The sequence below is a fragment of the Pseudophryne corroboree genome, chromosome 2, assembly GCF_028390025.1.
Source record: "Pseudophryne corroboree isolate aPseCor3 chromosome 2, aPseCor3.hap2, whole genome shotgun sequence".
In the NCBI taxonomy this organism is placed as follows: domain Eukaryota; kingdom Metazoa; phylum Chordata; class Amphibia; order Anura; family Myobatrachidae; genus Pseudophryne; species Pseudophryne corroboree.
The window spans coordinates 987,406,785-987,431,868 of record NC_086445.1 but is presented as its reverse complement, the minus strand read 5'-3'; the positions used below and the strand labels follow the sequence as shown (position 1 = coordinate 987,431,868).

Below are 25,084 nucleotides of genomic sequence, written 5' to 3'. Positions count from 1 at the left end.
TATCTACACTGTATTCTGAAACTCATATATAGGCTTCTTCCTGCATATTGTATACTACAAATAAACAGTGCCTTGAGGCCAACTGAATATAAAACAACCTACATCTTAATATTAGTTTTCATACAAATCTGCAGTGGAGATGTGCATACAAGAAGAGATAACCAACATTTAAAATCCCGACAAGGTCAGAATACAGACATTTAAAATACAGACGAGGTCAAAATACCGACATTTGAAATGTTGACAGATGAAAAAGTAGACAAGTTTTTAATCGTTTTTTTTTTTTGGTGTGTACGTAAGTCGATTGTGGACACTGTATAAGTGTACCGCTGCGCTCGCCATGCTTCGGGCACGGTGGCTCGCTGTGCTCAGCACACTGTTATATTCCCTTTCCAAGTCCACTGAGATGGTAAAGAATGAACAAGTCGATTTCAATGAAAAAAATCATGAAAAACTCATGTCGACTTTTTGACCTGTCAACATTTTAAATGTCAGTATTTTGACCGTGATGGTATTTTAAATGTCGGTAAATTGATCGCATCTCTTTTAAATGTGGAAACTTGGACTTCTTGAGAAGTCAATGCTGAATACTGGATGGACTTAAGCGTACTCAGTGATCCAGATGATGTGTTGTTAGTACACGGACCGGTGCGCTGCAGCAGAAGCTGGGATACAGTGCACTATATAGCGCATGCTGCTATAATTCCAGAAACTTGCTAAAAATATCAGCAATTAATTTATTTATACCAATTCATTTTTTATGCCAAGAATTAGCACATGATCACTCAGTGCCTGACACGTGCCTGTGTTGGCTGTATTTATAGGTGGGTAGTACATTCCCGGTAATTGCACACCTGGCGCCTTCGGCTTAGAAAAGCCTCCCGGGCGATATGATAATGAATAGAACGTACCGCGGCTGCTGGAGAAGAGATTGAAATCACTGCAATCCGCCTCTGATCTCCGTGGTGGGGCGCCTCTCAGAGCCTGCTTCTCCTCCAAATCCGGGCAGGTGCGGACGGTAAGGCACAGTAAGGACTTGGCCAGAACATGTTTCAACATGGCAGAATTCAGATCCCGGGCTGTGGCGGAGTTAATTTCCATGATCTCATCTCCTATTTTCAGACCTGAAATGGGCAGAGAATGACATTGTCAGACTAGTAATATAAGCCTGAGAGGTTACTCACAACACGCATATACTGTAAAGGTGGGTACACACTATTAGATATATCTGCAGATCAATTGATCTGCAGATATATCTATGTACGGATCGGGCAGTGTGCTGTGCATACACACAGCCCGATCCGTCGGGGGACTGACGTCATGAACTGGGCGGGCGCTCGCGCCCGCCCAGTTCACCTGTCAATCACCGCCGGCCGCCGCAGCATGTGTACGGGCGGTCGGACGACCGCCCCGTACACACACAGCGACGGGCCAATATATCGTTAGATATATTGGCTGTCGGCTGTGCTGCGCGGCCGACGCAATACGTCTGTGAACGACGGAGTTCACAGACGTATCGCCCGTACACACTGGCCGACGGTCCCGCGATGTATCGGCCGTTCAAGAGAACGGCCGATATATCGACCAGTGTGTACGGGCCTTAAGGCACAGGTTCTCAAACTCGGTCCTCAGGACCCCACACAGTGCATGTTTTGCAGGTCTCCTCACAAAATCACAAGTGAAATAATTAGCTCCACCTGTAGACCTTTAAAATGTGTCAGTGAGCAATTAATACACCTGTGCACCTGCTGGGTTACCTGCAAAACATGCACTGTGTGGGGTCCTGAGGACCGAGTTTGAGAACCTATGCTGTAAGGGTTGCCTGACACACAGGTGGATACTCGAGAACTGCTATACAATAACGCTGGCTTATCAGTGGCGCAATCAGGCCGTGCTAAACCAGGGGGAGGCCGCAGATCTTTCTGGCTACCAGCACAAAACACTAATAAGGGGCAGATGTATTAAGCCTGGAGAAGTGATAAAGCAGTGATAAGTGCAAGGTGATAACGCACCAGCCAATCAGCTCCAATATGTAAATTGACAGTTAGGAGGTGATTGGCTGGTGCATTATCACCTTCTACTTATCACTGCTTTATCACATCTCCAGGCTTAATACATCTGCCCCTAAAAAGGTGCATAGAAATGCACATTACTGACTGGCCCCTTGCACAGTGCCACTTCTCTCCCTCTGTAAGCTGGGTATGTGGTAATGCTCTATGGTGGTCATTCCGATCGCTCGCTAGCAGTTTTTAGCAGCCGTGCAAACGCTATGCCGCCTCCCACTGGGAGTGTATGTTAGCTTAGCAGAAGTGCGAACAAAACGATCGCAGAGCGGCTACAAAGTTTTTTTGTGCAGTTTCAGAGTAGCTGAAAACCTACTCAGCGCTTGCGATCACTTCAGACTATTCAGTTCCTGTTTTGACGTCACGAACACGCCCTGCGTTCGCCCAGCCACGCCTGGGTTTTTTCTGCCATGCCTGCGTTTTTCCGAACACTCTCTGGGTGTCAACTGACCGTTTTCAGGAACGCCCACTTCATGTCAATCACTCTGCGTCCACCAGTGAGACTGAAAAGCTTCGCTAGACCCTGTGTGAAACGACATCGTTCGTTGTAATAGTACGTCGCACGTGCGCATTGTGCCGCATACGCATGCCCAGAAGTGCCGTTTTTTAGCCTCATCGCTGCACAGTGAACGAAAGCAGCTAGCGATCAACTCGGAATGACCACCTATATACGGACTACTAGCACAGTATGAAAGAGCCGATACAGCGATAGAAGAACTGACTGAATGCTGCGTGTGTGTGTGTGTGTGTGTGTGTGTGTGTGTGTGTGTGTGTGTGTGTGTGTATAATTGTATGCGAGTGTGGCAGTACAGAGAGGGGAACGCAGTGTTTAGCGGATGGCAGCATCTGCGGTCTTCGCTGTGCTGGACGCTGTGTCTGGAGAGAACAGGACTGTGAAAGCGGCAGTGGAGTGATCGTGCTCACTGATCCACCTTATATGTAGCAGGAGCTGCACTTACACTGAGTAGTGTTATCTTCCTCCATAATGCCTTGGCAGGAAAGGGAAAAGGAGCAGCTGGGAGGGATGGGGACAGTGGGGTGGATGCAGGGTTGGAAGTCAGCTTGGTGTGCGGCTAGTCCTCAGCGTCAGAGAGAAATGGCAGCTCCCCTACACTAGGTGCACAATACACTCCCGGAAACAGGCCTAGTTACTCCTGCATCTGCAACTCTGGATATGCCTGCATCTGCGGTCACATGTGGGCGTGGCCTACGCCATACAGCTTTCACACGCTGAATGGAGGCTCACGGGATGGCTTTGTGTTGTGCACTGTTCTCAGGACGCTACACACTTACTACACAAATGGCAACCTGCACAATTCAATCTATCGGTCCAGATATGATGTCCTAACACTACATGATCACAGCACCCACTCGACACACTTCCCGTGAGATTCCCAGAAGATCGCTGACTGCTGAGGCGCTCACACCGCTCTATCATCTGGCACCTATAATATTATGTTTTTTTCCCCTTTTCTGGTATTTATATTAACTACTAAACCCATTTTCTCTTACATCCTAGAGGATGCTGGGGTCCATTTTAGTACCATGGGGTATAGACGGTTCCGCAGGAACCCTCGGCACTTTAAGACTTTCTACAGTGTGAACTGGCTCCTCCCTCTATGCCCCTCCTCCAGACCTCATTTTAGAAAATGTGCACAGGAGACTGGATGCACACTAGTGGAGCTCTACAGAGCTTTGCTGGAAAAAGAGTTTCTTAGGTTTTTTATTTTACAGGGAAGCTGCTGGCAACAGCTTCCCTGCTTCATGGGACTTAAGGGGGGGGGGGGGGGGGGGGGGAGTAGGAACCAACATCTCAATTAGTTAATGGTTCTGCTTCCGCTGACAGGACACCATTAGCTCCTGAAAAGTACTGAACACAGCCCAAGCCTGGCCAGCGTTCACTCCCACAGCACTGCCGCCACCCCCTAACAGAGCCAGAAGTCAGAAGGCTGGTGAGTATATTACCGGAGTCCTGCAGAGAGGGGATCCTCCGGTCATCGTTGGCATCATACATCTCAGCACAAGGGTGCAGAGCGTGTGTGTGGGGGGGTCGCGCTCTGAGGGCATGTTTTAAAACCTTACTCTCACTGGCAAAAAGGGTACAATACATGTACAGCCGCTGATGTGCCATCCCCAGCCAGTATAAATATTACATTGCTGAGGCTGAAGGGCGGGGCTTCACCTCACACTTTCCAGAACACTCACTGGGTGCCATTTTTTCCTGCAGAAACTCCAGTGTGAAGCTCCTGAGTGCGGTTTCTCCTCATGACAACGCTGATACAAGTACAGGGTGTTATAGAAGGGGCAGAGAGTGTTCATTATAATTAGGTCTGTGTGCCTATTATTGGTATATGCGCCGTCAGTGGGTAATATTTCCACAATTCACAATAAGGCGCAGTGTGTGGACTGGCAATTCCCTCTGTGTCTCTCTGACAGACTTTAGTGTGGGTCTGTCCCCAATAGCTCCCCTGTGTGATAGAGGTGTGTGTGTGTGTGTGTGTGTGTGTGTGTGTGTGTGTGTGTGTGTGTGTGTGTGTGTGTGTGTGTGTGTGTGTGTGTGTACAAGAAGGTAATGTGGTGGCCCTTCCCTCTCAGAAGGAGCCGGAGTGGGTGAGAATGTTGTAAAAGAATATGTCAATGCTTGCAAAGAAATTCTCTGAATCTGAGCAACAGACTAAATATTGGAGGCAGTCTGTGGAGGATGCACTGTTTACTGACCCCTCCATATCATCCACTCGGGTCCCATCCAGTTCCCAGAAAAGGTCTCTGGCCCAGATAATGCAAGGGCACACAGACACAGACTCTGACGTCGACACTGGGGATTTGAGAAGGGTAGACCCCAAATCAGCCAAAAGCATACAATGTATGATAGTTGCTATAAAGGAGTGTTGGAGTTTCCTGAAACAACACTGGTCCCAGAGGAAAAGGATTATTTTAAATTAAATAAAAGGCACGTTGTGACTTTTCCTCCTTCAAAGGATTTGAATGCGTTCTTTGAAGAACTCTGGGCTAACCCTGAGAAGAAATTTACCCTTCCCAGAAGGATACGTGTAGCGTACCCTTTCCCTGAGGAAGACAGGCACAAATGGGAGGCAACCCCAATGATGGACACCTCAGTTTCTCGGCTAAGAAAATAGTTTTGCCTGCCCCTGGTTCAGCCTCCCTAAAAGATCCAGCTGACCGTAAATTAGAAACAACCCTAAAATCCATATATACGGCTAACGGAACGGTGCTCAGGCCCACCATTGCTTGTGCGTGGGTAGGTAACACTGTGGAAAAATGGTTGGACAACTTGCTTGTTAACATAGACACAGTTGACAGGGATGAAATAGTCCTAACTCTCGGCCATATCAATGATGCTGCAGGTTACTTAGTTGAAGCTATGAAGGATATTGGGTTGCCGAGTTCAAGATTCTCCGCTATGACGATGTCAGCCCGCAGGGCGCTGTGGATCCGCCAATGGAATGCTGATGTGGAATCAAAAAAAGAATATTGAGGCGCTTCCTTACAATGGAGAAGCCCTAGTTGGAGACAAGCTGGATGCCATGATTTCAACAACTACATCAGGCCAATCAGCATTTCTGCCTTCTGCAGCTGCTCCACCTAGGAAAGGATTTCATTCTCATACGATGCAATCCTTTCGACCTAACAAGTCCAAAAAGGCAAAGGGTACCCGCTTCTTCGCAGGAAGAGGTCGAGGAAGAGGTAGAAAATCTACACCATCAGGCTCGCAGGAGAAGAAGTCAACAGCTACTTCTGCTAAAACCTCAGCATGACGCTGGGGCTCCCCTGCGGGGGTACGATCGGGTGGGGGCACGTCTACTGTCTTTCTGCCAGGTCTGGGTTCACTCAGATCTGGATCCTTGGGTATTGCACATATTATCCCAAGGGTACAAATTGGAATGTCAGGACCTTCCCCCATGCCGATTTTTCAAATCAGCCTTACCAGCTTCTGTTCAGGACAGAGCAAAAGTGCTGAACGCAATACAGAAATTATGTCAAGACAACGTAATTTCCTTAGTTCCTGTGTCACAACAGAAAAAAGGGTTTTATTCAAGCCTGTTTGTAGTGCCGATACCGGATAGCTCGGCCAGACCGATTTTAAACCTAAAGACTCTGAACCTTTATTTGAAAAGGTTCAAATTCAAGATGGAATCCCTGAGAGCAGTGATCTCCAGCTTGGAGGAAAAGGAATTTCTGGTATCGATGGACATCAAAGATCCTTATTTACATGTTCCTATCTACCCGCCGCATCAGGCATACCCGAGGTTTGCGGTGCAGGACTGCCACTACCAGTTCCAAACATTGCCTTTCGGGCTCTCCACGGCTCCGAGAATATTCACCAAGGTGATGGCGGAGATGATGGCTCTTCTTCGCAAGAAAGGAGTCGAAGTCATCTCATACTTGGACGATCTCCTCATAAAAGCGAGATCCAGGGAGAAACTAGTGCAGAACATTGCACTTTCCCTGACGGTGCTTCAACAGCACGGTTGGATCATAAACCTTCCAAAATCACAATTGGAACCCACAATGAGGTTATCATTTCTGGGAATGATATTGGACACAGAAGCACAGAAAGTATTCCTACTGGTGGAAAAGGCTCTGGAGATCCAGAGGATGGTCAAACAAGTTTTAAAACCAGCACGCGTATCGATTAATCAGTGCATCCGCCTGCTGGGGAAGATGGTAGCGGCCTACAAGGCTCTACAATTTGGACGATTCCACGCCAGGGTGTTCCAATGGAACCTACTGGACAAGTGGGCCTGATCGCACCTACACATGCACCGGATGATAATCCTGTCAACAAAAGCGAGTATTTCACTCTTGCGGTGGCTTCAAAGTTCTCACCTCCTGGAGGGACGCAGGTTCGGGATTCAGACTTGGATCCTGGTGAACACAGATGAAAACCTCCGAGGTTGGGGAGCAGTCACGCAAGGAGAAAGCTTCCTAGGATGATGGTCAAGTCAAGAAGTACTCCTTCATATAAACATTCTGCAATTGAGAGCTGTGTACAACAGTCTTTATCAAGCGGCACACCTTCTTCAAGGTCGTCCCATACAGATCCAGTCAGACAATGTAACGGCAGTAGCTTACATAAAACGCCAGGGTGGAACAAAAAGCAGAGCGGCAATGGCAGAGGTGACAAAGATACTCCTCTGGGCAGAAAGGCATGCAAAAGCTCTGTCGGCAATTTTCATTCTGGGAGTGGACAACTGGGAAGCGGACTTCCTCAGCAGACACGATCTCCATCCAGGAGAATGAGGCCTCCACCCAGAAGGCTTTGCAGAGGTAGCAGATCGTTGGGGCGTTCCTCAAGAAGATATGATGGCATCACATCTCAACAAGAAGCTTCAGAAATATTGTTCCAGGTAGAGAGACCCACAAGCAATAGCAGTGGATGCACTGGTGACCCAGTGGGTGTTTCAGTCGGTGTATCTGTTCCCTCCACTTCCACTAATACCAAAAGTTCTCAAGATCATCAGAAGAACAAGGGTTCGAGCAATTCTCATTGCTCCAGACTGGCCAAGGAGGGCTTGGTACCCAGATCTTCAGGAGTTATTACTGGAAAATCCCCAGCCTCTTCTCGAGGACCTACTTCAGCAGGGGCCGTTTGTTTATCAAGACTTACTGCGGCTGCGTTTGACGGCATGGCTGTTGAGCGCCAGATCCTAGCCCGTAAGGGTATTCCCAATGAAGTCATTCCCACACTTATTCTGGCCAGGAAAGGGGTAACGTCCAAACATTACAATCGTATTTGGAGAAAATATGTATCTTGGTGTGAATCCAAGAAGTCTCTTGCGGTGGAGTTTAAATTAGGACGTCTTCTCCTATTTCTACAGGCGGGTGTGGATGCTGGCTTGAGATTAGGGTCTATCAAGGTCTAAATTTCGGCCTTGTCCATTTTCTTTCAGAGACAGTTGGTTTCCCTTCCTGAGGTCCAGACGTTCGTGAAGGGGGTTCTGTGCATCCAACCTCCCTTTGTGCCTCCTGCGGCGCCATGGGATCTTAATGTGGTGTTGCAGTTCCTTAAATCGGACTGGTTTGAGCCTCTACAAGAGGTAGAGTTGAAGTTTCTCACTTGGAAAGTGGTCATGCTGTTGGCCTTGGCCTCAGGCAGACGAATGTCTGAATTAGGGGCTCTGTAACAAAAGAGTCCTTATTTGATTTTTCATAAAGATAGAGCAGAACTGCGGAGGCGTCAGCATTTTATTCCAAAGGTTGTGTCTTATTTCCATATCAACCAAACTGTGGTGGTGCCAGTGGCTTCTCACAACTCAGCAGTTTCAAAGTCCTTGGATGTCGTCAGAGCGTTGAGGACTTATGTTGCAAGAACAGCTCGGATAAGGAAAACAGAATCTTTGTTTGTCCTCTATGACCCCAACAAGATTGGGGGTCCTGCTTGTAAGCAGACTATTGCGCGCTGGATCAGAGGTACCATTCAGCCCGCTTATTCCACGGCAGGATAGCAGTTACCGAGTTCGGTAAAGACCCACTCTACAAGGAAAGTGGGTTCTTCCTGGGCGGCTGCCCGGGGTGTCTCGGCGTTGCAGATTTGCAGAGCAGCTACTTGGTCAGGGGCAAACACGTTTGCTAAGTTTTACAGGTTTGACACTTTGACTGCTGACGACCTTTAGTTTGTTCAGTCAGTTCTGCAGGAACATTAGCACTTTCCCGCCCGTACTGGGAGCTTTGGTACATCCCCATGGTACTAAAACGGACCCCAGCATCCTCTAGGACGTAAGAGAAAATAGGATTTGAATTACCTACCGGTAAATCCTATTCTCGTAGTCCGTAGAGGATGCTGGGCACCCGCCCAGTGCTCATTTTTCCTGCAAATTACGTTTTGTCTTTTTACACAGGTTCTCATGTGTTAAGATGTTTTACACAGTTGCTGTTACGTTATGCATGCACGTTAGCATGGGTTAAGTTAAAGGCCATGTTAGGCAACATGTTTTTGGTATGGTGTGAGCTGGTGTGAATCTCGCCACTAGTTTAATATAAATTCTTCTCTCAAAGTTGTCCGTCTCCTCGGGCACAGTTCCTATACTGAGGTCTGCAGGAGGGGCATAGAGGGAGGAGCCAGTTCACACTGTTGAAAAGTCTTAAAGTGCCGAAGGCTCCTGCGGAACAGTCTATACCCCATGGTACTAAAAAGGGACCCCAGCATCCTCTACGGACTACGAGAAAAGGATTTACCGGTAGGTAATTAAAATCCTATTTTCCTATGTCGGCATACTTATATGCATTGAGTTACAGCAATATAATAACAGATTAGATATTATTATTATATTACTACACTGCCCCGTCTAGTAGTAGATGCCTGCATTCCTCCTGTCACTACTCTTCCTTACCTAGAACTATATATAAACTGTATGTTCCTCCTGTCACTAATAATTCCATGTCTATAAGTAGGTATATACATCACTCCTGTCACTATCCTCCCTTACCTAGAAGTAGATGTATACATCCCTCAGGTCACTACACTCCCCTGTGTCTAGTAGTAGATGTATACGTCCCTCAGGTCACTACAGTCCCCTGTGTCTAGTTGCATACGGCCCCCTGGTCACTACACTCCCCTGTCTAGTAGTAGATGAATACAACCCTCCGGTCACTACACTCCCCTGTCTAGTAGCAGAAGTATACGTCCCTCAGGTCACTACACTCCCCTGTATAGCAGTAGTAGATGTATACGTCACTCAGGTCACTACACTCCCCTGTCTAGTAGTACTAGATGTATACGTCCCTCAGGTCACTACACTCCCCTGTCTAGTAGTAGATGTATACGTCCCCAGGTCACTCAACTGTCTAGTAGTAGATGTATACGTCCCTCAAGTCACTACACTCCCGTCTAGTAGTAGATGTATACGTCCCTCAGGTCACTACAATCCCGTCTAGTAGTAGATGTATACGTTCCTCAGGTCACTACACTCCCCTGTCTAGTAGTAGATGTATACGTCCCTCAGGTCACTACACTCCCCTGTGTCTAGTAGTAGATGTATAAGTCCCTTAGGTCACTACACTCCCCTGTCTAGTAGTAGATGTATACGTCCCTCAGGTCACTACACTCCCTTGTCTAGTAGTAGATGTATACGTCCCTCAGGTCACTACACTCCCGTGTCTAGTAGTAGATGTATACGTCCCTCAGGTCATTACACTCCCCTGTCTAGTAGTAGATGTATACGTCCCTCAGGTCACTACAATCCCCTGTGTCTAGTAGCAGATGTATACGTCCCTCAGGTCACTACAATCCCGTGTCTAGTAGCAGATGTCACTACAGTACTCTGTCTAGTAGTAGTAGATGTATACATCCCTCAGGTTACTACAGTACCCTGTCTAGTAGTAGATGTATACGTCCCTCAGTTCACTACACTCCTGTCTAGAAGTAGATGTATACGTCCCTCAGGTCACTACAATCCCGTGTCTAGTAGCAGATGTCACTACAGTACTCTGTCTAGTAGTAGTAGATGTATACGTCCCTCAGGTCACTACAGTACCCTGTCTAGTAGTACATGTATACATCCCTCAGGTCACTACACTCCCCTGTCTAGTAGTAGATGTATACGTCCCTCAGGGAACTACACTCCCCTGTCTAGTAGTAGATGTATACGTCCCTCAGGTCACACTACACTTCCCTGTCTAGTATTAGATGTATATGTCCCTCAGGTCACTACACTCCCCTTTTTAGTAGATGTATACGTCACTCAGGTCTAGTAGTAGATGTATACGTCCCTCAGGTCACTACAGTCCCCTGTCTAGTAGTAGATGTATACGTCCCTCAGGTCCCTAGATTCCAGTCTAGTAGTAGATGTATATGTCCCTCAGGTAACTACACTCCCGTGTCTAGTAGTAGATGTATACATCCCTCAGGTCACTACACTCCCGTGTCTAGTAGCAGATGTATTCGTCCCTCAGGTCACTACAATACCCTGTCTAGTAGTAGTAGATGTATACGTCCCTCAGGTCACTACAGTACCCTGTCTAGTAGTAGATGTATACGTCCCCCTAGTCACTACAATCCCGTGTCTAGTAGCAGATGTATTCGTCCCTCAGGTCACTACAGTACCCTGTCTAGTAGTAGATGTATACGTCCCTCAAGTCACTACACTCCCGTCTAGTAGTAGATGTATACGTCCCTCAGGTCACTACAATCCCGTCTAGTAGTAGATGTATACGTTCCTCAGATCACTACACTCCCCTGTCTAGTAGTAGATGTATACGTCCCTCAGGTCACTACACTCCCCTGTGTCTAGTAGTAGATGTATACGTCCCTTAGGTCACTACACTCCCCTGTCTAGTAGTAGATGTATATGTCCCTCAGGTGACTACACTCCCGTGTCTAGTAGTAGATGTATACGTCCCTCAGGTCACTACACTCCCCTGTCAAGTAGTAGATGTATACGTCCCTCAGGTCACTACAATCCCCTGTGTCTAGTAGCAGATGTATACGTCTCTCAGGTCACTACAATCCCGTGTCTAGTAGCTGATGTCACTACAGTACTCTGTCTAGTAGTAGTAGATGTATACATCCCTCAGGTCACTAAAGTACCCTGTCTAGTAGTAGATGTATACGTCCCTCAGTTCACTACACTCCCCTGTCTAGAAGTAGATGTATACATTCCTCAGGTGACTACACTCCCGTCTAGTAGTAGATGTATACGTCCCTCAGGCCACTACACTCCCCTGTCTAGTAGTAGATGTATATGCCCCTCAGGTCACTACACTCACCTGTCTAGTATTAGATGTATACGTCCCTCAGGTCACTACACTCCCCTTTTTAGTAGATGTATACGTCCCTCAGGTCACTCCACTCCACTGTCTAGTAGTAGATTTATACTTCCCTCTGGTCACTCCACTCCACTGTCTAGTAGTAAATGTATACGTCCCTCAGGTCACTACAGTCCCCTGTGTCTAGTAGTAGCTGTATACGTCCCTTAGGTCACTACACTCCCCTGTCTAGTAGTAGATGTATATGTCCCTCAGGTGACTACACTCCTGTGTCTAGTAGTAGATGTATACGTCCCTCAGGTCACTACACTCCCCTGTCTAGTAGTAGATGTATACGTCCCTCAGGTCACTCCAATCCCGTGTCTAGTAGCAGATGTGTTAGTCCCTCAGGTCACTACAGTACCCTGTCTAGTAGTAGATATATACGTCCCTCAGGTCACTACACTCCCCTGTCTAGAAGTAGATGTATACATTCCTCAGGTGACTACACTCCCGTCTAGTAGTAGATGTATACGTCCCTCAGGACACTACACTCCCCTGTCTAGTAGTAGATATATACGTCCCTCAGGGAACTACACTTCCCTGTCTAGTATTAGATGTATACGTCCCTCAGGTCACTACACTTCCCTGTCTAGTATTAGATGTATACGTCCCTCAGGTCACTCCACTCCACTGTCTAGTAGTAGATGTATACGTCCCTCTGGTCACTACAGTCACTATACTCCCCTGTCTAGTAGTAGATGTATAACTGTAGTAGTATAACTGTCTAGTTGCAGATGTATACGTCCCTCAGGTCACTATACTCCCCTGTCTAGTAGTACATGTATACATCCCTCAGGTCACTACACTCCCCTGTCTAGTAGTAGATGTATACGTCCCTCAGGTCACACTACACTTCCCTGTCTAGTATTAGATTTATATGTCCCTCAGGTCACTACACTCCCCTTTTTAGTAGATGTATACGTCCTTCAGGTCACTACAGTCCCCTGTCTAGTAGATGTATACGTCCCTCAGGTCCCTAGATTCCTGTCTAGTAGTAGATGTATATGTCCCTCAGGTAACTACACTCCCCTGTCTAGTAGTAGATGTATACGTCCCTCAGGTCACTACAATCCCGTGTCTAGTAGCAGATGTATTCGTCCCTCAGGTCACTACAGTACCCTGTCTAGTAGTAGTAGATGTATACGTCCCTCAGGTCACTACAGTACCCTGTCTAGTAGTAGATGTATATGTCCCTCAGGTGACTACACTCCCCTGTCTAGTAGTAGATGTATACGTCCCTCAGGTCACTACAGTACCCTGTCTAGTAGTAGATGTATACGTCCCCCTGGTCACTACAATCCCGTGTCTAGTAGCAGATGTATTCGTCCCTCAGGTCACTACAGTACCCTGTCTAGTAGTAGTAGATGTATATGTCCCTCAGGTCACTACACTCCCCTGTCTAGAGGTAGATGTATACATTCCTCAGGTGACTACACTCCCGTCTAGTAGTAGATGTATAGGTCCCTCAGGTGACTACACTCCCATGTCTAGTAGTAGATGTATACATCCCTCAGGTCACCACACCCCCGTCTAGTAGTAGATGTATATGTCCCTCAGGTGACTACACTCCCATGTCTAGTAGTAGATGTATACATCCCTCAGGTCACTACACTCCCCTGTGTCTAGTAGATGTATACGTCCCTCAGGGCACTACACTCCCCTGTCTAGTAGTAGATGTATACGTCCCTCAGGGCACTACACTCCCCTGTCTAGTAGTAGATGTATACGTCCCTCAGGTCACTACACTCCCATCTAGTAGTAGATGTATACGTCCCTCAGGTCACTACAGTACCCTGTCTAGTAGTAGATGTATACGTCCCTCTGGTCACTACAATCCCGTGTCTAGTAACAGATGTATTCGTCCCTCAGGTCACTACAGTACCCTGTCTAGTAGTAGTAGATGTATATGTCCCTCAGGTCACTACACCCCCCTGTCTAGAGGTAGATGTATACATTCCTCAGGTGACTACACTCCCACCTAGTAGTAGATGTATATGTCCCTCAGGTCACTCCACTCCCCTGTCTAGTAGTAGATGTATACGTCCCTCAGGTCACTACACCACCGTCTAGTAGTAGATGTATATGTCCCTCAGGTGACTACACTCCCGTATCTAGTAGTAGATGTATACGTCCCTCAGGTCACTACACTCCCCTGTCTAGTAGTAGATGTATACGTCCCTCAGGTCACTACAATCCCGTGTCTAGTAGCAGATGTATACGTCCCTCAGGGCACTACACTCCCCTGTCTAGTAGTAGATGTATACGTCCCTCAGGGCACTACACTCCCCTGTCTAGTAGTAGACGTATACGTCCCTCAGGTCACTACAATCCCGTGTCTAGTAGCAGATGTATACGTCCCTCAGGGCACTACACTCCCCTGTCTAGTAGTAGATGTATACGTCCCTCAGGTCACTACAATCCCGTGTCTAGTAGCAGATGTATACGTCCCTCAGGGCACTACACTCCCCTGTCTAGTAGTAGATGTATACGTCCCTCAGGGCACTACACTCCCGTCTAGTAGTAGATGTATACGTTCCTCAGGTCACTACACTCCCATCTAGTAGTAGATGTATATGTCCCTCAGGTGACTACACTCCCCTGTCTAGTAGTAGATGTATACGTCTCTCAGGTCACTACACTCCTGTCTAGTAGTAGACGTATACGTCCCTCAGGTCACTACAGTACCCTGTCCAGTAATAGATGTATACGTCCCTCAGGTCACTACACTCCCCTGTCTAGAAGTAGATGTATACATTCCTCAGGTGACTACACTCCCGTCTAGTAGTAGATGTATACGTCCCTCAGGACACTACACTCCCCTGTCTAGTAGTAGATTTATATTTCCCTCTGGTCACTCCACTCCACTGTCTAGTAGTAGATGTATACGTCCCTCTGGTCACTACAGTCACTATACTCCCCTGTCTAGTAGTAGATGTATAACTGTAGTAGTATAACTGTCTAGTTGCAGATGTATACGTCCCTCAGGTCACTATACTCCCCTGTCTAGTAGTACATGTATACATCCCTCAGGTCACTACACTCCCCTGTCTAGTAGTAGATGTATACGTCCCTCAGGTCACACTACACTTCCCTGTCTAGTATTAGATGTATATGTCCCTCAGGTCACTACACTCCCCTTTTTAGTAGATGTATACGTCCCTCAGGTCACTACAGTCCCCTGTCTAGTAGATGTATACGTCCCTCAGGTCCCTAGATTCCCGACTAGTAGTAGATGTATATGTCCCTCAAGTAACTACACTTCCGTGTCTAGTAGTAGATGTATACATCCCTCAGGTCACTACACTCCCCTGTCTAGTAGTAGATGTATACGTCCCTCAGGTCACTACAGTACCCTGTCTAGTAGTAGTAGATGTATACGTCCCTCAGGTCACTACAGTACCCTGTCTAGTAGTAGATGTATATGTCCCTCAGGTGACTACACTCCCCTGTCTAGTAGTAGATGTATACGTCCCTCAGGTCACTACAGTACCCTGTCTAGTAGTAGATGTATACGTCCCCCTGGTCACTACAATCCCGTGTCTAGTAGCAGATGTATTCGTCCCTCAGGTCACTACAGTACCCTGTCTAGTAGTAGTAGATGTATATGTCCCTCAGGTCACTACACTCCCCTGTCTAGAGGTAGATGTATACATTCCTCAGGTGACTACACTCCCGTCTAGTAGTAGATGTATATGTCCCTCAGGTGACTACACTCCCATGTCTAGTAGTAGATGTATACATCCCTCAGGTCACTACACTCCCCTGTGTCTAGTAGATGTATACGTCCCTCAGGGCACTACACTCCCCTGTCTAGTAGTAGATGTATACGTCCCTCAGGGCACTACACTCCCCTGTCTAGTAGTAGATGTATACGTCCCTCAGGTCACTACACTCCCATCTAGTAGTAGATGTATACGTCCCTCAGGTCACTACAGTACCCTGTCTAGTAGTAGATGTATACGTCCCTCTGGTCACTACAATCCCGTGTCTAGTAACAGATGTATTCGTCCCTCAGGTCACTACAGTACCCTGTCTAGTAGTAGTAGATGTATATGTCCCTCAGGTCACTACACCCCCCTGTCTAGAGGTAGATGTATACATTCCTCAGGTGACTACACTCCCACCTAGTAGTAGATGTATATGTCCCTCAGGTCACTCCACTCCCCTGTCTAGTAGTAGATGTATACGTCCCTCAGGTCACTACACCACCGTCTAGTAGTAGATGTATATGTCCCTCAGGTGACTACACTCCCGTGTCTAGTAGTAGATGTATACGTCCCTCAGGTCACTACACTCCCCTGTCTAGTAGTAGATGTATACGTCCCTCAGGTCACTACAATCCCGTGTCTAGTAGCAGATGTATACGTCCCTCAGGGCACTACACTCCCCTGTCTAGTAGTAGATGTATACGTCCCTCAGGGCACTACACTCCCCTGTCTAGTAGTAGACGTATACGTCCCTCAGGTCACTACAATCCCGTGTCTAGTAGCAGATGTATACGTCCCTCAGGGCACTACACTCCCCTGTCTAGTAGTAGATGTATACGTCCCTCAGGTCACTACAATCCCGTGTCTAGTAGCAGATGTATACGTCCCTCAGGGCACTACACTCCCCTGTCTAGTAGTAGATGTATACGTCCCTCAGGGCACTACACTCCCGTCTAGTAGTAGATGTATACGTTCCTCAGGTCACTACACTCCCATCTAGTAGTAGATGTATATGTCCCTCAGGTGACTACACTCCCCTGTCTAGTAGTAGACGTATACGTCCCTCAGGTCACTACAATCCCGTGTCTAGTAGCAGATGTATACGTCCCTCAGGGCACTACACTCCCCTGTCTAGTAGTAGATGTATACGTCTCTCAGGGCACTACACTCCCCTGTCTAGTAGTAGATGTATACGTCCCTCAGGGCACTACACTCCCCTGTCTAGTAGTAGATGTATACGTCCCTCAGGTCACTACAATCCTGTGTCTAGTAGCAGATGTATACGTCCCTCAGGGCACTACACTCCCCTGTCTAGTAGTAGATGTATACGTCCCTCAGGGCACTACACTCCCCTGTCTAGTAGTAGATGTATACGTCCCTCAGGTCACTACACTCCCATCTAGTAGTAGATGTATATGTCCCTCAGGGGACTACACTCCCCTGTCTAGTAGTAGATGTATACTTCTCTCAGGTCACTACACTCCCGTCTAGTAGTAGATGTATACGTCCCTCAGGTCACTACAATCCCCTGTGTCTAGTACTAGATGTATACGTCCCTCAGGTCACTACACTCCCCTGTCTAGTAGATGTATACTTCCCTCACGGCACTACACTCCCCTGTCTATTAGCAGATGTATACAACCCTCAGGTCACTACATTTCCCTGTCTAGTATTAGATGTATACGTCCCTCAGGTCACTACACTCCCCTGTTTAGTAGATGTTTATGTCCCTCAGGTCACTACACTCCACTGTCTAGTAGTAGATGTTTACGTCCCTCAGGTCACTACATTCCCCTGTCTAGTAGTAGATGTATACGTCCCTCAGGTCACTACAGTACCCTGTCTAGTAGTAGATGTATACGTCCCCCTGGTCACTACAATCCCGTGTCTAGTAGCAGATGTATTCGTCCCTCAGTTCACTACAGTACCCTGTCTAGTAGTAGTAGATGTATACGTCCCTCAGGTCACTACACTCCCCTGTCTAGAGGTAGATGTATACATTCCTCAGGTGACTACACTCCCGTCTAGTAGTAGATGTATATGTCCCTCAGGTGATTACACTCCCCTGTCTAGTAGTAGATGTATACGTCCCTCAGGTCACCACACCCCCGTCTAGTAGTAGATGTATATTTCCCTCAGGTGACTACACTCCCGTGTCTAGTAGTAGATGTATACGTCCCTCAGGTCACTACACTCCCCTGTGTCTAGTAGATGTATACGTCCCTCAGGGCACTACACTCCCCTGTCTAGTAGTAGATGTATACGTCCCTCAGGGCACTACACTCCCCTGTCTAGTAGTAGATGTATGCGTCCCTCAGGTCACTACACTCCCATCTAGTAGTAGATGTATACGTCCCTCAGGTCACTACAGTACCCTGTCTAGTAGTAGATGTATACGTCCCTCTGGTCACTACAATCCCGTGTCTAGTAGCAGATGTATACGTCCCTCAGGGCACTACACTCCCCTGTCTAGTAGTAGATGTATACGTCCCTCAGGGCACTACACTCCCGTCTAGTAGTAGATGTATACGTTCCTCAGGTCACTACACTCCCATCTAGTAGTAGATGTATATGTCCCTCAGGTGACTACACTCCCCTGTCTAGTAGTAGACGTATACGTCCCTCAGGTCACTACAGTACCCTGTCCAGTTATAGATGTATACGTCCCTCTGGTCACTACAATCCAGTGTCTAGTAACAGATGTATTCGTCCCTCAGGTCACTACAGTGCCCTGTCTAGTAGTAGTAGATGTATATGTCCCTCAGGTCACTACACCCCCCTGTCTAGAGGTAGATATGTACATTCCTCAGGTGACTACACTCCCATCTAGTAGTAGATGTATATGTCCCTCAGGTCACTCCACTCCCCTGTCTAGTAGTAGATGTATACGTCCCTCAGGTCACTACACCCCCGTCTAGTAGTAGATGTATATGTCCCTATGGGGACTACACTCCCGTGTCTAGTAGTAGATGTATACGTCCCTCAGGTCACTACACTCCCCTGTCTAGTAGATGTATACGTCCCTCAGGTCACTACAATCCCCTGTGTCTAGTAGCAGATGTATACGTCCCTCAGGGCACTACACTCCCCTGTCTAGTAGTACATGTATACGTCCCTCAGGGCACTACACTCCCGTCTAGTAGTAGACGTATACATCCCTCAGGTCACTACAATCCCGTGTCTAGTAGTAGATGTATACGTCTCTCAGGGCACTACACTCCCCTGTCTAGTAGTAGATGTATACGTCCCTCAGGGCACTACACTCCCCTGTCTAGTAGTAGATGTATACGTCCCTCAGGGCACTACACTCCCGTCTAGTAGTAGATGTATACGTCCCTCAGGTCACTACACTCCCATCTAGTAGTAGATGTATATGTCCCTCAGGTGACTACACTCCCCTGTCTAGTAGTAGATGTATACTTCTCTCAGGTCACTACACTCCCGTCTAGTAGTAGATGTATACGTCCCTCAGGTCACTACAATCTCCTGTGTCTAGTACTAGATGTATACGTCCCTCAGGTAACTACACTCCCCTGTCTAGTACTTGATGTATACGTCCCTCAGGTAACTACACTCCCCTGTCTAGTATTAGATGTATACGTCCCTCAGGTCACTACACTTCCCTGTCTAGTATTAGATGTATACGTCCCTCAGGTCACTACAATCTCCTGTGTCTAGTACTAGATGTATACGTCCCTCAGGTAACTACACTCCCCTGTTTAGTAGATGTATATGTCCCTCAGGTCACTACACTCCACTGTCTAGTAGCAGATGTTTACGTCCCTCAGGTCACTACATTCTCCTGTCTAGTAGTACTAGATGTATACGTCCCTCAGGTCACTACACTCCCCTGTCTAGAAGTCTACTAAACCTCCCGTTAGCCCTTTGCACATGCATATTACAGGCCGGATGTAATGGAGTCTGAGATGGCCGGAGGTGCATTGTTGCCAGATGAACTCTTTTTTTTTTTTTTTTTTAAAGCAGCAATTATTTACAAGGCAAAACCTTGTCTTGTATATGAATGCCGCTTTAAAAAAAACATCCAAGTTCAGCCGGCAACCCGCACCTCCGGCCAACTAGGACTCCATTAGATCCAGCTCTACATGCCCATCAGACCTCCGCAATATGAATCTGCTGGATGTGTGGGAGGACCGATGGGCAGGACTCTGAGGCTAGAGGTGTATCTCCGGCTCTTTGTCTCTGACTGGTTAGCTGCTCCTGATCTTATTAAGATATATTAAAGTCTGTGGTGCGTTAACCTGTAAATAATGTAACCTCTCTGCGTGCCAGAACAAACATGAACACAGATTTATGTTATGGAAAGTAGCATTTTGCCCTCAGCGGCAGCATATAAGGCATGTGACTTATCCAACAACATTCCCAGATAACACTTCAGGATTACTCCATGCCAATACTTACTCTTCTTGAAGGCCAGGCCCGACTCCTTCACTTTATTGATGTAGAGATGAGGTCTGCCTTCTTCTTCCACGGAACTGAGAGAGAACCCTGGGGCAGAGAATAAAACATTCACCGTCAAATGCCTAATAGCAGATAACAGATACAGATAACTAAACACAGGGTACTCACAACATATAAAAAGCAATATAAACATGAATCAGCTGATGTAGTGCAATGTGAGTTCCAACTACTCAATAAAGTGGGGGGAAAGTAAACAAGATATACAGAGATACAATATAAATTCCATATAATCGTACAAAATAATCGGAAACATTCAGTGCATCATGCTCCATATCCTTTCAAAAGATAAAGCCATATGCGTAATACAGAATATTATTGCACATAGGATTATAACATTAATATAAGATACATTTCACATTAATCGTGTTACAGTAGTGCCTAGCCGCCGGGTAGGAACTCTATCCCTGGGGTTCTAGATCTGATCTGAGTACGGAACATTATATCAGGGCCTACTGCTGTCACACATGGACACTGTCATAGAATATGCACTATGGGCCTAATTCAGACCTGATTGCTAGCAAGCGATTTTTGCACTGCTGCAATCAGATAGTCACCGCCTACAGGGGGAGTGTATTTTAGCTGTGCAAGGGTGCGATCGCATGTGTAGCAGAGCTGTACAAACAGATTTTGTGCAGTCTCTGAGTAGCCCAGTACTTACTCAGCCGCTGCGATCACTTCAGCCTGTCTGGGACCGGAATTGACGACAGACACCCGCCCTGCAAACGCTTGGACACGCCTGCGTTTTTCCAGAGGCTCCCTGAAAATGGTCAATTGACACCGACAAACGCCCTCTTCCTGTCAATCTCCTTGCGATCGCCCGTGCGAACAGATCCGTTGCACAAACCCATTGCTGAGCAGCGATCCCCTGCGACGCGCCTGCACATTGCGGTGCATACGCATGCGCGGTTTGGACCTGATCGCCGCTGCACAACAGCGATCAGGTCTGAATTACCCCCTATGTTCTCTATTTTATAATTGCAATAGAGAAATTTATCAATATTCTTTCCAAGCATAACAGCAAGCGAGCGACTCATTTGGAAGCCCCGGAACTAAACGAGCAACTGGCAACATGTAAGTCCTCTGATAACAAGACGACTAATCTTTGGCCCACTGGCTGAAGTCAGTGTAGAAAACTCCGGAGACCAGGAAGGATTCCAGAGGATGGGAACTGTTTGATGGTTATAAGACGTGTGTAATAATGAAGTGTCACGGGGGCAGATGTATTAAGCCTGGAGAAGTGATAAAGCACTGATGAAGTGGAAGGTGATAACGCACCAGCCAATCAGCTGTCATTTTTCAAATTTGTAATGATTGGCTGGTGCGTCATCACCTTCCACTTCATCACTGCTTTATCACTTCTCCAGGCTTAATACATCTGCCCCAGTGACTGTCTGTTATTCCAATCTGGAACCACCAGAAACATCATGCCAGGAATGGCTGATATTGTGGATGTCTGTTCAGGAGAAGGAGTACTGCAATAGGAGGCTTAAGTCATTAGAGTACACATGCTCCATGTAAATAGAGTACACATGCTCCATGTAAATATGGTAGCAGGTGTAGCAGGCAGGTGACATAGGTACAAACAGTATATTCCGTCACCAGTTACCTGATTGCTGAACCACCCCCGGATACTAGGGTACGGTATATATGGACTGTTACGGCATAGGAAAAGAGGTTGCATGTTGGTGAACAGGTCAACTCAAATTAAAAAAATTATAACATTTAACTTTTATGAAGCAATTTAACATAAATCCTCACAAAGATTAAAATTGCAAAGTATTTAAAATAATGAAAGTAAAGAGTGCGAATGAAAGATTATAATAAGCCAGTGGTTCTCAAACGGTGTGCTGTGGCACGGGACACTTGCAGGGGTTCCCTGGGTTGGTGGTCCAGGACCAATTCAAATTATTTATGGTCAATATAATAGACAAAACCAGTCCTGGTGGCCGTCAGTCATAAAATATGTGGACAAACAGAAGTGAATCCTGTCCCTCACCACATAACTGAGCCTGAGGATGACATATAAAACACAGTTTAATGAATGTAATATTTTCTTTCTAAATTTATCAATCAGAATCTTTAGGCCGAGGGGTGCAGTGACAAAAATTCTGATACTCTAGGGTGCAATGATTCAAAAAAGTTTGAGAACCATTGCAATAAACGCTTGAGGTTCTCTAGCATTGTGAACCAAGGATATATATAGTTTATATTCAATTATCATACAAGCCTAAGTGTATTTATCACGTGTAGTGGGGTCGTTATTACAAACTATCACTCTTATTATGTCAATTTCATATTATTTGTGCTATTTTCAAGCGCTCGTGTATGTTCTTCAATTGGGGTATATACCACCAAGAGTATTGTATGGTCATAATATCCTTATATACCAGAATCATAATATGAAGGAAGGAAGGGATCGTTAGACGCGCTTCTATGACTTCTTGGATATTATCAATCTCAGTCATCTCTTATATATATTTATACTCTATATAACAGGTTAGTGAGATTGATGATAAGCAGTTACAGCCGATCTGCATTGACTCCCTCCAGCGACCTTCTATGACTTATGGACAGAATACACGGAGGAAGAGACACCAGGAAATGAATGGGATATACTATAAGCCATCCGCCATAAGCGGTTTTACTGCCACTATATTGTTGTTACAAAGCAAAAAGGCAGCAAAGGAAAATGTGCTCGTCACCACGGCTGATTTTAACTACTCATATAGAAAAAATACAGGAGGGAGTGTAATGATCGCCGTTTTCGGGACAGTGACACGCCCTGTCCCGATTCTTAACACCCAAATGTTGGTAGGGTATGGGATCTGTGTATCTTTCAATGTTACTAATTGTAACAAGCAAATTTGTCATACAGAGTGATGTTGTTAGCACAGCATCCACTAGATGGCAGTGATGTACTTCATTTTTCCTATACTGCTTACATAAGAGTATAAATCTCGTACACCTTTTTTTTACAGCATCTTATTACCCATTCCCTTTATAATAACGCCAGCTTAAGGCCCGTTACCCACACTGGCAGCATAATACAAGCCCTTTTTTTTCTTTTTAAAAAAAAATAGATATGGACATTGGTTCTAATACCTACTAGCGTTTGTGATTACGGTCAAGAGCGTTTACATTGTGGCGCCATTTTTGGACTCATTTTCAGGCTTCATTTACTAGCGCCCGCCACCTTAGAACACATTGGTGCTAATGGAGTAAGTGCAACTGTAGATAAATCTCTTTACATGTTAAATAAGACATTACATAATACCGGCATATACATAGAATGAGCAATTTAACCTCCTATATTTTAATTATTACTACACCAATGTCTTCCACCACACTGAACAATTAAGTGTACAGGTTGCAGTAATATTCATCCCTGCATGTTGGGACTACAAGTATATGACACCCGTACAAGACAAAGCCTTATAAGTACCAGTGATCATGGCACAGACTAACCAGTAGGGTAGAACAAATACTAATTATTGCATCTATAAGATAAAGGCAGTTGTTGGTCTGTATGGTAAAAGCAGTGCAGAATGTGATCTGTGCATAAGTGAAATGTTCTTTTGAACTTACCAAAGTTTTCGCAAAGATTGGTCTTTTCAAGCTGAATGTACCGGATGATCTTTGGACAGATCTCGATTTCCTTATAGAGCTGAAATACAGTGCACAGAAAGGAGTTTAGTGGTTTAAGGATCTAGTAGAAACTAACATTATCACAAAATTAGATCTCTGTAACACATAGGGGCTCATTTATCAACAAGTGATAAAACTCGTTGTGAGTGATAAATGGTTCTCCAGCCAAACACCTCTTAACTGTCATGTGTTTGATCACTCGTTGATAAATGGGCCTCACAGATTTGTCAATATCCTCTATCTAGCAATCAGTATACTTTATATGGGAGTAGCTGTCAGGGTATGTGGCGTGGGGGGGCAGTTAAATGACTGCTGGACAGCTGTATCTTATTTAAAGGGGATTACTATCCTCAAACGGTTATTGGGACTATTTTTGAATCCTCGTTGTTCCTATTTCTATAGCATAAAAACAACAAAATATAAATTTACCAAGGCAGCCAGGGAAAATGAGAAAAGTCAATTCAGTGACAAAAAACAAGGGACAATCACTGAGGGAAGCAGTAGAATCATGATGCAGCTTAGGTTAGGAAGTAACTATCCAATTCTTGAATGCAGAAAATTTTGATTTTACAATTTTCTTTCCTGTCACGTCCCAATTACAGTTGCAGAATTCTCATTTGACCGTATCCGGTGATACGTTTTAGATGAATCAACTCAATTTTGTAAAGTAATAAGAAGGCCATACACACGGTGATTTTAAGAGCTCAGTAGGCGGCTTTAAATAAGTTGCAACGTGTTTACAAGCCCAAAGAGACGGCGGATCCCATTTGGACTATGGCCCAGATGTAACAAGCCTTGGAGAGTGATAAATTGCACGGTGGTAAAGTACCAGCCAATCAGCTCCTAACTGCCATGTTACAGGTTGTGTTTGAAAAATGACAGTTAGGGGCTGATTGGTTGCTACTTTATCACTGTGCAATTTATCACTATCCAAGGCTTGGGCCTGTGTCTCATCTCTAACAGTTATGAGGATATCCCATCTAAAACAGAGCCAGGATTTTACCAGGAAGTAGTGACATCACTTCCTGCATAAGACAACATGGTTTCCTGGTGCATCAATAGGCTGTATTACTCACTAACTTTGTCTGCTTGACCGCAACATTAGGGGATACCATAACTTCTTTCATAAACACCTCTTATTTCTTTGAGAGTGTAAGATTTATAAAGGAACTGCACTAAAGACCTTTGCTTAGATAATGGTTAAAAGGATTCATGTTGGTAACTTCCGCAGCTTGTCCTCTAAAATAATGTGCGTATGGCTTTGTTCCATTGTCATCCATTGTTTGCTGAAATCTCCCCCATGTAATACCCAGCCTTGGCACATACACCTGCTGCGGGACGGCAGGTGAGCAAACAAACGACGAACACCAAGCAAAGGACCAGGTGCAAAGAGCAGCAGACATATATTTACTGCCCATCATC

General features: G+C 46.0%; 1 protein-coding gene across 11 annotated transcripts in view; it reads right to left on the bottom strand.

Annotated features, from left to right (window-relative positions):
* Window positions 1-25,084, bottom strand: part of TIAM1 (TIAM Rac1 associated GEF 1) — a 482,294-nt gene that overhangs the window by 75,508 nt on the left and 381,702 nt on the right. For all 11 annotated transcript variants that reach the window (XM_063956411.1, XM_063956412.1, XM_063956407.1 and 8 more), the window contains 3 exons: window positions 23,603-23,681; window positions 19,958-20,044; window positions 912-1,124 (listed from right to left, as the gene is read on the bottom strand). In XM_063956411.1, coding sequence (XP_063812481.1) covers window positions 912-1,124; window positions 19,958-20,044; window positions 23,603-23,681 — 379 coding nt within the window. The remainder of the gene's footprint in view (window positions 1-911; window positions 1,125-19,957; window positions 20,045-23,602; window positions 23,682-25,084) is intronic.